General features: G+C 38.3%; 2 protein-coding genes and 1 non-coding gene across 10 annotated transcripts in view; 1 reads left to right on the top strand and 2 right to left on the bottom strand.

The window, feature by feature from the left end:
- The window catches only part of LOC127855499 (dipeptidase 1-like), an 87,624-nt gene that overhangs the window by 57,364 nt on the left and 14,310 nt on the right, over positions 1 to 15,950 (top strand). The gene's annotated exons all lie outside the window — the stretch shown is intronic.
- On the bottom strand, positions 221 to 15,560 carry LOC127855502 (uncharacterized). Of its 7 annotated transcripts, XM_052391151.1 has the most exons (4): positions 15,395 to 15,560; positions 14,876 to 14,957; positions 5,608 to 5,744; positions 2,932 to 5,209 (listed from the first exon to the last, which is right to left on the bottom strand). In XM_052391151.1, exons 3-4 carry the CDS (start codon positions 5,702 to 5,704, stop codon positions 4,266 to 4,268), a joined length of 1,041 nt encoding a protein of 346 aa, XP_052247111.1. In that variant the 5' UTR covers positions 5,705 to 5,744; positions 14,876 to 14,957; positions 15,395 to 15,560; the 3' UTR covers positions 2,932 to 4,265. The 7 variants fall into 7 exon arrangements, with proteins under 7 accessions (XP_052247114.1, XP_052247111.1, XP_052247112.1 ...); XM_052391154.1 differs by lacking the exons at positions 14,876 to 14,957; positions 15,395 to 15,560 and adding an exon at positions 221 to 523 and having other exon boundaries at positions 4,243 to 5,209; positions 5,608 to 7,252; XM_052391152.1 differs by lacking the exon at positions 15,395 to 15,560 and having other exon boundaries at positions 14,876 to 14,966.
- On the bottom strand, positions 2,141 to 2,230 carry Trnaf-gaa (transfer RNA phenylalanine (anticodon GAA)). The gene is given in 2 exon segments: positions 2,141 to 2,176; positions 2,194 to 2,230. It is a non-coding gene; the product is annotated as a tRNA-Phe (tRNA).

The raw sequence follows: 15,950 nt of genomic DNA, 5'->3' as shown, positions 1-15,950 counted from the left end.
TAAAATAAATTTAAACAAGCCTACATCGATACCGGAATGCAAACAAATATAAGAATTATGTCCGCTCATTGCGCGCTTCGCGTCCTTTATTGCCTATAATGACGTCACCGGCTGTCGTCCCGAATCCGCCGGACGGTTTTCCCTAATAAGTTAAGTGCTTTTAGTACCACCGTCTGGGGATACTTGATTTTCGCTGTCCCGCTCCGGCCAGTCCGTCCTCTGTCGCTATGCGTATAAACGTATCACCCGACGGGCGGCGGTTGACAACCGACTCGAGGGATGAAATAAATCGCCACCCGCAGCTTTTCTCCTATCCGCCTGCCATGATAATAAAAGGCAACGACAGTGGTGAGTTGCAGTCTTCAACAAATATTTATGCGGGCGACTCTCTCACGTTTCAGCGCGCTTACCGGTCCAAGATCGGGTGTACGTGTGTGGCTCGAGGTTTATGAGGTCCTTCAGCGCCTGAGGTTACAAAATGTGAGGACCCGGAGGGTGGCTTAGTCAGGGTAAACTGGAGTACCTGGATAAGACTCATATGTATGTTATGGTGACCTTTGACCGATCAGGTTTTAAAACAAAGAAGTAAAATGTACTCTATTTAAGCAACACTATTTAAGATAAACTTAATTACGCTTGACTTTTACTTTATTTATTAAACTGACAAGATAAGTGTTGATGCAAAGCATCAAAGGGCGTCGGGAATTTCAGTGTAAAAGGCACTAAATGAAGTTACATAAAACGATTTTTTTCTACTGTAAATATTAATATTTTGGCCGATTATTTTAAACAGAATAGAAAAACATACTGGTATAACCATTATCTATAATTTTGTGTTATAACCCCCAAATAACCATTATCTATGATTTTGTGTTGTAACCCCCAAATATTTCATAGTTCATTTTATTTACATTGGTTTCCTTTTCTTTTACTAGCATCTGTGTGCAGTTTTCATTAATGGAACAGAACTGTGTAGGTTTTAACAAATCTTGTAAGCGTAATTTCATGTTTTTCTCAACTTCAAGGGGAGGTGATTCAGAACTTATTCTTACGTTGCTCATTTACGATAGGGGCTGAGTACTCATTGATATGAAAACACTGTAAAAATTTGAAAAAAAATGAATGAAAACTGTAAATTGCATAAAGAAGCTGCATTTCACAATACTTTTAAATTCAGTAAAAGATCATAATAGATTTATTGCTCCGATATTCATCATTTTCAATAGGGTTCGAGTAATACTGATATAAAAACACTTAACAAGTTTGGAAAGATTCAGACGAAAGTTGTGAAATCTTTTAAACAAGTGGAAATTGTTTATTTTGTCAAATTTAATAGAAAATAATTCTGGACTTATTGTCCCGATGTTTCTCATTTTAAAAGAGGTAAAAACTTATTGATATGAAGACACTGTAAGTTTGGAAAGAATCTGATGAAAAATGTTGACATAATCACCTAAACAAGCAGTTTTTCACTTTTATTTTTAAATTCAAAGAGACATAATTCTGGACTTATGGTAGGATATTGCTCATATAGAGTTTGGGTTGGGTCCTCATTGATAAAAAAAAACCTGTGCAAGTTTGGGAACAATCGGATGAAACTTTTGGACTTGGAACAACGATTTCAACATTTCTCAAATTCTAAGAAAGATAACTATGGACGTAATGGTCGGATAATGCTAAAGGGCCCATATCACCTGGACCCTTCGCGCTCTATATGTGGTTCTTAAAAAAAACTCCGAGAAGTGCTTGACTCTAGGGAAACGGGTTGCTGGGACACAGCTCCTCCTTGATAAGCGGCTGCTTCCTTTATCGCAACTTATTGTTACAATCAATAGTACGTGTCGCGCTTCGCGCTCTATATGTGGTCTTAGGGCCTAGGATAGACAACCATAAAAATATATGGATAATAGATGTGTTGTTTGCATGTATTTGTTAATATAAAACCACGTGTATTTTTTATAAGATATTCAAGTGATGTAAGAAATTATAATTAACGTTGTCACCACGCGGCATCCATTAATTTTTATAAAAATGTCCAATTGTAGTAAAATGGATGTTAAAATGTCTACATAAAATAAAGCTTTATTATATTTATTAAGCTGACTGAAAAAAAATGTCAGCCGCCGAACTGTTCCGTTCGTGCCGGAACCCGGGATTGAACCGGGGTCCTTTAGATGATTGTTGCGTAAACAACTTCAGTCTAACGCTCTCCCAACTGAGCTATTCCGGCTGACATCATTTATGTACTGCTATTTAGTAAAGTTGTGTATAGCGATCGTTATTATATCTCTATTAATAAACTAATACATTGTACGTTTTCGTACCACTACGCCTTCCAATAAACTTGCTTGCGCGATAAGTCGTCAAATATCGTACTACATTGATTCTCCACTAAATAAGCAAATTAGAAAAACCACAAAATAAATATATTTTGATTATGTTTTGTTTTTATACAAAACCAGAAAGTTTCGCGTATTTGCCCAGTCCCTGTGATCTTTCCCCTGTGATCAGTTGTGGATCAGTTATTAATTAAAACTATAAGCTTTGCATTATTGGCAATAAATGTAGTAATAAATGTAATAGGCACAAATGCAGTACTTATTTACACCAATTTACACAAAAAAATCAACACTATGCAAGATATTCTTAAAACAAAAATATATACATTGGTCCGTAAAATAACTTCTCCTCCCATAAGCGAAAAATAAATGCATTACATTGTAGTCGCCTCTCTCCAGAGCGACGCCAATAACATGAAAGGACGATTTTGATAGTAAAATCGTGAACATGGTGTACTAATATTGTAAGTAATTAACCGCAATTGAGTTATTTAACGATCATTAACTTATAACTATTAGCCTATATAATTTGTAGAACCAACGATTCTCCAATTCCCTTTATTATTCATTGTGTCAACAAACCTCTCAACACAAACAAATGAACGGTTTCTTGTTGCAAGTTGACGTAAAATTGAACCGTGTTGTCAAGCAGACTTTGGTATTAACATCGCGCTATATGTTTAAAGTTTGTGGCTAATGATACAAATTAGCTTGGATCGCAGTGGTATAAACATAAATCGTTCTCACGACACCGTCCTCCTCCTCCTCCTGCACCTCCTCCTCCTCCTCCTCCTCCTCCTCCTCCTCCTCATCATCATCATCATCATCATCATCATCATCATCATCATCGGTCACAGAACACCGCCATCATCAACTACAACAGCGACAACTTACAACTTAAGCACCACCATCTTATGTTTTATCATCATCAGCAGCAATAACAACACCATTCAACCATCACAGCCATTATCGCCATCGTCTTCGCCATTAAGATGTTTCAATCATAATCATCTAACTGTATTTATATCATTATAATGTTTATCACCATTATCATCTAATAATACACTGTTTCAAATGAATTAATCGGCGATCAGAAATTGTTTTGATCACGAATTTGCGTTTTCAGTTAAAAAAAAAAATAAATCATTATATATGGAGCGAAGTTAAGTTTTGTTAACATGCAGTACAAGGCAAATTACAAAGATAAAAAAGAATATGTGGAAAAAAACACCATCAATGTTGTCCGATCTACAAAATTGTTCTGTTTATGGTACCTTTTAATATTTGTATAACTTTTTCTGTGCGTACAAATGTGTTTTCATTGTCACTTTACACACATATGTTTATTTACTGTCACATTTATATTTTTCTGTAATTCTAAGGTTATCATTGTGTTAATTATCACAGCAGTTAAGCATCTACAATCACTTCCACCAAAGCGTGTTCTTGTTCGTGCAACGAACATCCTTAGATTGGCTGTGATCTTTGTTGTTGTTCACATCGGGTCGAGCGTGTGAATGCAAAAACTACAACAGGCCCTTCATTAACCTACATGCATGTAATGGGTACTGTGAAGTCGCCAAAACTAACGGCAACTGTACTCTGAAGATTTTGTAGACAATATAAATGAGTATAATATTTCCCACGATAATACTGTAAGCAGATGGGTTAACATATAAAACCATTGCGCGGACACAGCCTTACGTGAGCGTATACTTGGTATAATGACCATGGCTAAAGAGGGCTTCGCGCGGGGTATTGTCGTGCACGGCAGGTTTCAGCAGGGAGAGAGGTCTCCAGCGTCAGTAAGAACTAAGAAATTTGCTTAACGTTGACAAGCCGTTTACAAACATATGAATGAAACACATGTATATGCAAGTAAATCACGATATTTTTTCCTTACATATGGCATATCTCGTCCAGTGTTCAGATGTGCATTTGTTGTATGATGGCGTCCCTCGTGTACTTGGTCACCGCAGGCCGCTCCGCTCGCTGTATCTCTACCACTCGCCGCAAGAAGTCCACCACCCTGTCCGTGCTCCTCAGGAGCTGCGCTCTCTCTATGGCCAGCGCGTCCTGCAGCGTGAACAACGCCGTCTGCACTTCCTGCTGTCGCTGCCTCGCGCGCCTCTGGAGGTCCTGTCGGAGTTGGTAGGCAGCCTTGGCTCGATCGAAATAGAAGTCGGATCGGCGATTAAAATTGTCACTTGCTGTTCTACAACAGTTCACTTTAAAATCAATATTATTTGTGAGTTCTCGTGTATTTTCTCCAAAACTGACGTTGGCATATGTCCGCGCTGCCGGAGCCGCGCTTTGCTGGCGACGCTGACCGAGCAGATCCGGAATCTCCCGATGTTGGACAGCAGAAACGCTTCGGAAAGGGGGATTGTGCTTCGCGTTCTTTCCCAGTCCCAAGGAGCACACGTCCGGTTTTACACCCAGATCGTCGATCCTCGAGTCGTCCTGGATACACTGAACGTTCCGGTACGCAGAAAACGTCACGGAAGGTATGGTCGACCGCGTGATGATGCCCTGTTTTCTCGGAGACAACACAGCTTTCCGCTGGCCCAGGCTCGAACTGACTGCATCCTCACTATAAGAGCTATTGGGTATGCCAGAGCTAAGCTCGCTCGGGGGTCGCCAGTTAAGCGGTGCGATATTACTGCCGCTCGACTGTGAGTCTCCAGAGGTATTGCTCAACGGGTGGCTGTAGAAATGGCCGCTCTTCTGACGAAACTTGTGCGCCTCGAAGCGGATGGACTTCCGGGCGCTGTTACGCTGCGTGGCGATGTCACATGTCAGCTTGTTCAACCTGGTCTGAACGACGCGGTTCCGGCGGTATGCCGTCTTCTCGTTTACGCTCCAGAACACTAAAATACAGACGGGAACAATACGTCAGAGTGAGTTACAGAGTTCACGATCCAAAACACTAAAATACGGACAGGGAAACAATACGTCAGAGTGAGTTACAGCGTTCACGCTCCAATACACTAAATACGGGAAGGGAAACAATACCTCAGAGTGAGTTACAGAGTTCACGATCCAAAACACTAAAATACGGACGGGAACAATACGTCAGAGTGAGGTACAGCGTTCATAGGTATTGGTTTAGTCGAAGTATCAAGTTTGCGACTCTAATGATTGACGCTTTCACTTGTTATGTACGACAACTCTTCAGAAATAGACTATGTGCACGAATAGAAGAAAGGAGAACCTTATGACTCTGGTAAACATGTCTCATTATTATCATACGAATGTTAGCACTCACTTATCGGTCTAGGTAACTTTCTGTGCGCATGCTCCGTGGTGTCCTTTTTGGCCGTCTGTCCGGGAAAGACGGGTCCTGTTTCCACACCCATCGCCATCACACCGTCTCCTGAGTACCCAAAGTGGCGATTTCAGCTACTGGTAAGTATGCTATGCTTAAACAAGCTTCTTAAACAAAATTATCCACCGATAAATCTTCTGGAATCGTGCACGTATGCTTAACGTCAGAACACATGACGTCATCAAACATACAACGTCAGAACACATACATATTCCGTTACAAGAAACTGTTACACGACTTAACTTTTAAGATTGTAAAGAGTTACCTATATCGCATCTTACAAACACAAGCACAGTGTTATATCTATTTCTTCACATCCGCGATACAATAAATAGTAAAGTTCTGTCAAACTCCAATGTTCAAACCTTCCCCTTTTGGCAATAGTAAACGACATGTATCGTTCTTTTACATTATCGATAATTTTAAGTTCCGGCACTATTAAATTACGCGTATTTGTTACCGTTCTGTTTGTTCAGAAGACATGAGCGATCTCTGTGTCTCTTTTTGTTGACAGAACGTGCGAATCCTTCGTCCATATACTGAAGCGTATATTAATCCAACAATTATTTTTTACTCTGTTATTACAGCGTATAAATTACTTTCCTTACGTTGTATAGACGTAATTTAAAATGCTATATCGCCTGATTTAGTATTATAATAAAATTATTTCCGCCTATTTGGAAATAACCAATATGCCTGAATATCGAGGATTAAAAGAACGCTGCAAGATTATTTTCTTCAATTTGCAAGGTTTTGTTATTTCAATAGGTACCGTTTCACAAAGTTTGAACGATATTCTATTGATTTTCCGCGGATATATTTGTCTTTATTTTAATTTTGTTTGCGAGAACTATGCAGGCTGTACGCGCTTTGACGTGGCTTCACAAAAGTCGCGCAGAAAATGATTGTTGAAATAAATTCCTATTCACATTATATATATACTTCTTTTGTACCCATTCAAGTGAACTGTAGCTTTTACTAATTAATACATCGCCACCGCGAAGTTATTGAAAACGACAAACTAGGCCTGGTAGAATGTTTTACGGGTCTATGAACGTCTCATATCATATACGATCGAATTTTAATCTTCCACAATCATATTATGGCATGGCTAATGTATTGTACAAACAGCGATCCACTTCTTGATCAAACACAACTGCGACATGCACATTTCTCCATTGTCGGGGATTTCCTCGGTGTACGGTGTACCGTTATTGCATTCTGAAATCACTTTGTATTTCAATCGAACGCTTTAAGTTTGCACTTCATAAAAAAATGTTATGAACACGGAACACATCAACATTAGTTAAGTTACGTATTTACAGAAGGTCTGTTGAGTAATAGACAGGAAATATATAGTGACAAAAATGAGTTCAGTGCAAATGAGTGTGTACAGATTAATATACGTGAAGTGCACAGAGATTCCGCCTTTTGACCATCGCTGGCTTATTAGTTGCGTAACTGGGGATAGTTCGAAATACTGGCAACATCCCGTTCCAGAGACCTCCTTGGGAAGTTTAGACCGCAGTGTATAGCACATTATAGATTGCGCGTGAGTTTAACGTCTCACGCACACGCCGTGGCGTAGTGGATATGGTTTCCGCCTAGCGACCGGGAGGTCACTGGTTCGATCCCAACTGTGGGGGCGTTCTTTAGATCTCCTCCATAAATATCAAGTACTGGTTCTAGAACCAGGAAATGAAGTCAAGAGCATTTCAAATAAGCCGTAGGCTTTCGATGCAATCGAGCTAACAAAGAGAGGACACTGGTTCGATCCCAACTGTTGGGGCGTTCTTTATATCTCCTCCATAAATACCAAATACTGGCTCAAGAACCAGAAAACGAAATAAAGAGCATTTCAAATAAGCCTTAGGCTTTCGATGCAATCGAGCTTAAATAGATAGGTGTTCACAAAATTAAACGACGAGTTCCAAGAGTATAAGTAGGTTAAAAGTCGTGAAAGATCGAACCTGTCACCGCTCAGTTTTTGCGCCATGTGCTACCACCGAACCAACGATTTACACCCAGTAGTACACATACACTCGTCTCTATTTGTCCTTATTGAGATACTAAATAGTTTGATTTGATAGGAATTGATAGGAATTGATAGGAATTGATAGGAATTGATAGGAATTGTCGATGTGCTTAACAGCTTGAGGTCTCATTAACAACGTTACATGGTACGAACAATTACTACGAAAAATGCCTCACCACCCCACACGAAACTAATTTGAGCACTTATACAAATAACCGCGATTGACACCGCGACCGAAAGTGATATACGAATAGCAATTAATTGTCCATGTTATCTTGTTTCAATAATGTGACGTGTATCGCCAAGTGAATGCATCGATCTGAAAACATGTACGAGTATTTGACTTTGACAAAATATTTTATTTGTAACAAAATGGATTATTCGTTGAACAAAAGAGATTATTTTATAACCATACGTATACAACATTAAAACCGCCTCAATAGTATTAACTTGTTCTCTAACAAACAATTAATGCAAAGTTTTTTTTTCTTTGAACATATGTTTAACATAATTGATCTTCCTTTTTCACGTTGAAATTAAACAAAATGATTTCACATAAACTCAATGCTACATTTAATCGACTGATTAATAAGAAAGCCCAACTAAAAGGAACTATGAAGTTTAAAGGGACGTTTAAAGGTTTTTGTAAAAGGACGATTTTCGAAATAAGCGCCCTCGATTAAAAAAGAATGTATACATTATGTTTAAACAAGAGTAATAAAGCGCCTGACTAGAATCTTGTTAAAAGCATTGTTTATTTGAGTCTTGTTCTGAGCAAACTGGTCATAATCCATGTGCGTTAAGTGTCGTCCCAGATTAGCTTGTGCTCATCAGGGACGACACTTAACGCTTTTATGACATATTTCGTTTAAATTAAGTCTCTTCTAAGCAAAAATCCAATTTAATTTAGGCGGAAAGTGTCGTCCCTGATTAGCCTGTGCGAACTGCACAGGCTAAGCTGGGACGACACTTTACGCACATGCATTAAGCCCAGTTTTCTCAGAACACGTATCATTTACGTATAATTGCAATTTAAATTACGTGAAATGCGTTTGTAACGCTTTTCTCGATAATTTGGGCAATAAATATCTTTAACAAAAGATATACGGCGTTATTTGTGGTAGGAGTTGGTGAAAGGTAAAGAGTTCAATGAATGAGATCAAAGATGGCGAATGTCTTTTTCTGTGCAGTTATTTGCTGCATCACACGCAGTACGGGATGTTACGCGGAGTTTTCGCGGCTTATTTTACATTTTTACATATTGCTGGTCATAAACCTATAGATACAAAACAGAAAACCAAAAGAAGAATGGAAGTGAAATTAAAACATATGAGTCAACCGGCCACACGCGAAGTATCCGTACATATTTTAATTATTTATACGCATGTTCTTCGAACAAACCTGCTTTAGTGGTTTGTCGGGCATTGCTATTTGATTCAATTTTTAACAGTATCGAGAATCATCGCGCTCATGCTTAGTCAATATGGTGGAATAATTCTTGTTAAATTAATCAAAAATAATATGTATTATGGTATTGTTGAAAACACATTAAGAATCTATTATTGACATACCATAATTATATCGCTGAATATCTTCATTTAACATATTTCTGGTCTAAAGAAAATTCCAGTTCACCTAGTTCACGCGATAGCGTCTATATTATATAACGATTGTCTTACTGGCCGCGAACTGACCCTGATACCTTGCGGGTTGGAATGCGATGCATTAAATTAAGGCCACGCTTCCACCGCTGGAACGACGGCTTGTTTAAAACTTTATACTTTTACATTTTAAATGTTCATTTTCGAAAACAATTTAAAATGGTTTGGCCAAAGCGAATATCAGGATAAGGAAAAACGATACTTTTATGAACTTAAATAAACTAGTACACAGACAGGAATATGAAAGTAATTACTAAATATGGGAACATAGCCTTTACGTACAAACGCTCTGGCGCTGGCAATCCTCTGAAAATAAAAGGTGCACGCACAAACTGTATTGATGTCAACAGTTGAGTGTAAAACTGTTCTATTTATCAAGCCTTTTCATTAGAGATATAATTGTTTTATGCTGAACACGCAGTAAAACAGTGTTACAAAGACGCGTTCATGTTTCCAATGTTCTGGTGGTATGCTAAAATCAGCCAACGGACTAAATGAAGTATATTCATTCGTGTCTAGCCGCGGGAAATTCTATTTGAATTTTATTGGACACTTACAAAGGTCAGGTAAGGTGAAAAGCTGGCTTATACAGCTGTGCCGAAATAAAGTAGGATTAACGTAACGTTTATACATCCCTGAATCGATTTGAATGCCAGCATGACGAAGTGGCAAGACATTTGTTTTTGGTTCGAGAGGACGCGGGTTCGAATCCCGAGGCAGGCACTACTTTGTACTCAAACTTTTTCCCGCTGTTGTCATTAAGTTTACACTATTCAAAACAATATAGAGTTGTAAACCTATTTAATGACATTTTAAAAAATACGTTAATCTATGAAAATCTCCCCTTAAGTGACCGGTCAGTTCGTGGCAGTAAGCTTAAACTGTATGTGAAGCAAAGTGTTTGTACTTCACAATAGTTTTACTAAAGCATCTACTTCATACTATTTGGAAAAGGACTCATCATCATAGATGGCCTTGGAACTTTGTAAATACTGCCAATAATTGACCTATAGTTATCACAAAAATGGTTGATGCTAAAAGAAAAGGTTATTTGAAAAGTTTGGGAATGTGAGAAATTAAACCACGCTCAACCTATGGCGTTTTTTAAGTATTTTAAACATAATAAGAATAGATATAGTAACAAAATTTACGATGATGATTTATAGAACTATTTCTCAAAAATAAATAATAAAATTCACAAAGTTCAAGGCGGAACATTTTGGGACCCATATGCTTTTGATAACTGTGATTTCCCGTTTCAGAAAAATAAAATCTCCATTGACGAACTTTTAAATGACAGATTTTCGAAATCATATAAAGAATATGGCTGGGATAATCTGCTAAATGAGTATTTTATGGAAAGCGTGGATATTTTAGAATTACCTGTGTGTGATATATTAAATGATATTTTAAAGTCGGGGAATTTTCTTGATAAGCGGACAGAGGGGTATTTGTGCTTATACTAAAAGGGGGATACGGAAAAGCTTGTAACTACCGAGGTGAACTACTTGTTAGCTGTGTGTCTAAGTTATTTGCCACTCATCGTCGGACACCCCCGGTCTATTCATTACGTTACTCTCCAGCGCAATCAGCAGCCGTGGGTATCCGACGATGTTTGCCACTGTAATAAACCGGCGCATTGAATAGTTTTGTAACGATAATAATATTAGTTCAGACGCTCAGTTCGGATTTTGGAAAGGAAGATCAACCGTTGATGCCGTTTGTATTCTCTCAGTAATTCAAAAATAGCTTAACCAAAATAAACGTCTATATGTTAATTGTATGAACATGTTGATATGCTGGAGCTGAATTTATTTGAATGCCCTTTAGATGAAACATGACATATACGTAATTCGGGATAAATTGTTATGTTAAGAATCATACGGTATATGTATCATTAAGAACATTCATGTTTAAAATCATGTAACACCTATTCCGAATAGTTTTTAATATGAATTTGGTTTGAGGCAAGATGACATATCGCCGACTTTGTTTTCATTCTTTGTTAATGACCTTGAACTTCATTTGCAAAATGAACCAAATTCGGGTTTAATAATTGACGATATTGTGTTAATGCTCTTACTTTTTGCAGAGGATATGGCATTGTTGCGCTAAATCTCCAGAAAAATTGCAAACCAATATTAATTGTTTGCACTCATATTGTAAAATATGGGGAATTAAGATTAAAACAAAAACAAAAACAAGTTTTGTTTACAGAAAGAGGGACAGACTGTTGTATCGAATCACAAATGGAACTTCGATGGCAAAACAATAATGGTTGCAGACGATATTAATTATATTGTCACTGTTTGCAACTACAAGTCTCTGAGTCATTTGTTGTTTCTATACTTGTACTTGTTATACTTATACTTATACTTGTACTTGTTGTACTTACTTATCTATTCTATTTTTAAACAACGTATCATTGAAAATTTTATCCAGGAATGGTCCCAGAACTTGCAGACCAAACAAGTTTTTACTAATTTCATGTGTGTCCTTTTCAAAAACAATTTTCATTACGAATCATACCTAGATTTACTACATAGCAGCCGTAGAAGGTTTTTGAAGAATAAGACTGGCGATTCACCCACTATGAGTACAAATTAAGAATTTGGTAGAGATATGGTAAAGATAGAATTGCTAGGGATCAACGTTGTTGTTTATTGTTTGTCTATAATTGTCTACCAGTGCGCATTAAGGTCTCATTGACCGCAGTGCACTTGTCTTTTTTGGTTAAAAATAATTTCTTTGGCGAATACACGGGCAGCCCGGGTAAATTTGATCTATTTTGGCTCAGAATTAATGTTACTATATGAAGGGTCAAAAGGGCAGGTCCGCATATTAGATAGTCGTAAAGACTCAGCGATGACCTGTTACTAAAGTCTGACATTCACACACACACACACACACACACACACACACACACACACACACACACACACACACACACACACACACACACACACACACACACACACACACACACACACACACACACACACACACACACACACACACACACACCACACACACACACACACACACACACACACACACACACACACACACACACACACACACACACACACACACACACACACACACACACACACACACACACACACACACACACACACACACACACACACACACACACACACACACACACACACACACACACACACACACACACACACACACACACACACACACACACACACACACACACACACACACACACACACACACACACACACACCACACACACACACACACACACACACACACACACACACACACACACACACACACACACACACACACACACACACACACACACACACACACACACACACACACACACACACACACACACACACAACACACACACACACACACACACACACAGCGTTATTCTGTAAGGAAAAGAGAAAGGCAAATAATATGTATGACAGTACTATTACCAACGCTCATCGATGTTTATGGGTTTTTTTGGAAATGTTGGGCATTGATAGCAAAACCAAATAAATTAAAGCTTATATTTATATTAAATGCGCATTAAATTTATGAAACTCATTGTTTTTGTAAGTTCAACATAGAAAAAATATGAATTACCACAATGTATATGTATAATAGTCAAATGTAATGTGTTTTATAATAAAACCAGGTATACCGTATGCACTGTAATCACTGGGGGCTAACAAGGTATAAGCGTAGTCCGTTTCGCTACGAAGTCGGGAATATGTTTTACTACGAAAACATTGTGTACATACACTACTTAATCAGGCGAGTTTCATCTTTTCTGGTGTTTATGGATTAGAGAACGGAACATCCAGTAATGGTATGTACTTATTTTCAATAACAAACTAATAACAAATGTGCGTAGTTTCATCCTGTACATTTATTTTGAGGTAAAATCGAAATATTTTGATTTGAAGCAATGCATAAGGTGGTTATTATGTTAAAATAGCCAATTACGGTAACTTAAATCGAATAAAACTACATGTTACTTTGATTCTTTGTACATTACACATTTTAAAGTACAAACACGGTTACGAACATGTATTTTAATTATTTAAATGCTTTGTTTCGAAGGAAATTACAAGTCGCTTTATGTATAGGTTTCGCACAGAGTATGTATTGGTTGTGCTACGAAGTACAAATATAATGTATAAGTTACTCAACGAAGTCTCTGTATCCTTTTCAGGACATATCACATGCAGTTTGCAGTTACTGCAGACTACCATTTCCCAGTGCAAAAGATGCTGTGCTTAATTGTGCGCATGAGCATCCAAACGAAAAGGTTCCCTTTATGTGGGAGATGCCTTGTGACACTGCACCAGGTGTACAATACAGAAATCGCACGTTCAATATTATGGGTGGCGACATTAAAAAGTATGCTGAAAATATTACATTCAATCTGGTTTCTGGCAAATTGATAATTCCGACAAAATCTACAGTGACAGAAAGTCCTGTGCGAAAGATATCACGAATCACGCCCATTGTCAGATATTTCCCGAGCCAGTGGTAACTTCGGACAATGTAGACACAACCGGGATGGAACCGTCAGAGCGCCGGTTTAATTATGTACCGTATCTATACCGGGTCTCTGTCGGCATTCACCAGGCTTCCCGTAGCTCTGCCGGGGTCTGTTTGGGCCCCGGTGGAGCTATGGTGCCGTACCGGTGCAGTCCCGGTTGTTCACAGTGCCACGCCGGTCGTTGTCGGTCCTTCCCGGTGACTCGCGGTTCATCTCGGAGGTATTAAACATTTTAATATTTTACCGGTGGAGCCCCGGTTGTCCCCGGCCGTCTACTGTTCATCCCGGTGGAACACCGGTTCATCCCGGTATGGCCGCGGTTCATCCCGGTAAATGCCTGATCACGCACGGGGGCTCCGCCGGCATCATAGTGAGACCGGACCTTAACCGCATTGTAACACGAGGTAAATTTACCGGCCGTCATGTACACAGTAAACAATAACCTGTGACAGAAACCCACTGTCAAGCCTTAACAACAATACATTGATTAGGAAATTGCGGATTTGTGCCATTGGGGTCCTACTTTCCACACCTTACGGCTGTTACAGATGTTGATTTTACAGGTAAAATCATGTATACGAACATGAAATTCATCTCAAAATTAGTAGGCGATAACCGATTTTCAAGAAAATCGGTTTGACAGATAAAATGTAAAAATCTAAATCCGTATGAGATAAAGAAGGATCGAAGTTGTGACATGGGATTTACTTTGGCATAAGCAGAGTTTCGAGATAACATAACGAGCATCGAATGTTATTTAATAAAGAATACCGTATGCTAAAAACCTATCGTCGGTCTCTATCCAAGAGAACGTATAAGGGATTGTCACAAGGTGAAGATGCGTAATTTTTATTGAGACCGACGACAATAGGTTTTCGACTCTCAACTGTCGTCTTATATATGGATGTTCGATTTTGATCATTTCCTTTGGCCTAGTCGTGAATTTAATTATATCATAATAATGCGCATTACCATGTCGACTGTGCGCTTCGGATCATGTTGTGTCGTTGTTACTATCTCTTCCTCAAAGGAAACATCCAGCCACTCCATGACTCTGTATTTAAAAAAACATGTTCTTTATTTCGCCTTTGAGAGATAACCAACACGTCCTCTGTGAGAAACGCATACACGCTAAAGCGTTGTCGTAGCGAGGCATATACGTATACTGTCAGAGACATGATCATACATAATAATACTATTTAGCCTTTATTTCTGACAACTGGGTCACCCTATACATTTCTGAACACGCCAGTGGCTTAACGATACACACATCAATATGGAAATTGTAAAATTGTGTCAATTAAACATAGTTGTAAACCTTAATTGCATTTTTGTAAAATAAAACTTGACTTCGGTTTGATAAATCAGCGGTAAATTTAATGTTTAACGCATAAACCAGACACATGTTGAATCATAATTTGATGTAACAGACCTATGAAATGTCATTGTGCTTAAATTCAGAGTTTTGTTATTACAAAAGCATAATCTTACCTGTTTTAAACACAAATTTCCGCTAATCCGTTCTTCGATATCATGTGTATGAACACAATGTTTTCGTAGTAAAACATATACCCGACTTCGTAGCGAAACGGACTACGCTTATACCTCGTCAGCCCCAGTGGTAATGTATACCGTACGTACTGTAATTATATTATTAACGTGACACAACTCTTCTTCAGCATGATTTGTTTGTTTAGTGATAATGACAATGTGCACTGGGCAAGTCATAAAAAAAGCACATGCTCTGTTCCTAATTATGTGTTAAAGCATCAACTAGCCTGATCTATTAAATGTGTTGATAATATAAATTTAAAAAAGGTCAGTTAAACATAACATCATAGATAGTATATTTAGTCTTTTTTTAGCATACGGCCCCTGTAATCCACATGCGGGAAAATGAACCGCTGAAAATTAAGCGCCTTAATCAATGCCGACATGTCGCTGTGTTAATTACAAAAAAATACAAAACAATGTTTCGGATAAGCAAATTGTCGTTGTAGTTATGATATTTGTGAGGAAACAGTAATCATACTGAACATTTACCATG

Source organism: Dreissena polymorpha, chromosome 13 (assembly GCF_020536995.1).
Source record: "Dreissena polymorpha isolate Duluth1 chromosome 13, UMN_Dpol_1.0, whole genome shotgun sequence".
In the NCBI taxonomy this organism is placed as follows: domain Eukaryota; kingdom Metazoa; phylum Mollusca; class Bivalvia; order Myida; family Dreissenidae; genus Dreissena; species Dreissena polymorpha.
The sequence above is the reverse complement of the archived record's forward strand: the minus strand, read 5'-3'. Positions and strand labels throughout refer to the sequence as shown.

What these genes read in the sequence shown, in the direction of transcription:
- LOC127855502 (XM_052391151.1), bottom strand. Translation starts at nt 5,704, where the DNA reads ATGGCGATGGGTGTGGAAACAGGACCCGTCTTTCCCGGACAGACGGCC. An exon ending in AAAGTTACCTAGACCGATAA is followed by an intron (nt 5,210 to 5,607) that starts GTGAGTGCTAAC and finishes TCTGTATTTTAG; the next exon opens with TGTTCTGGAGCGTAAACGAG.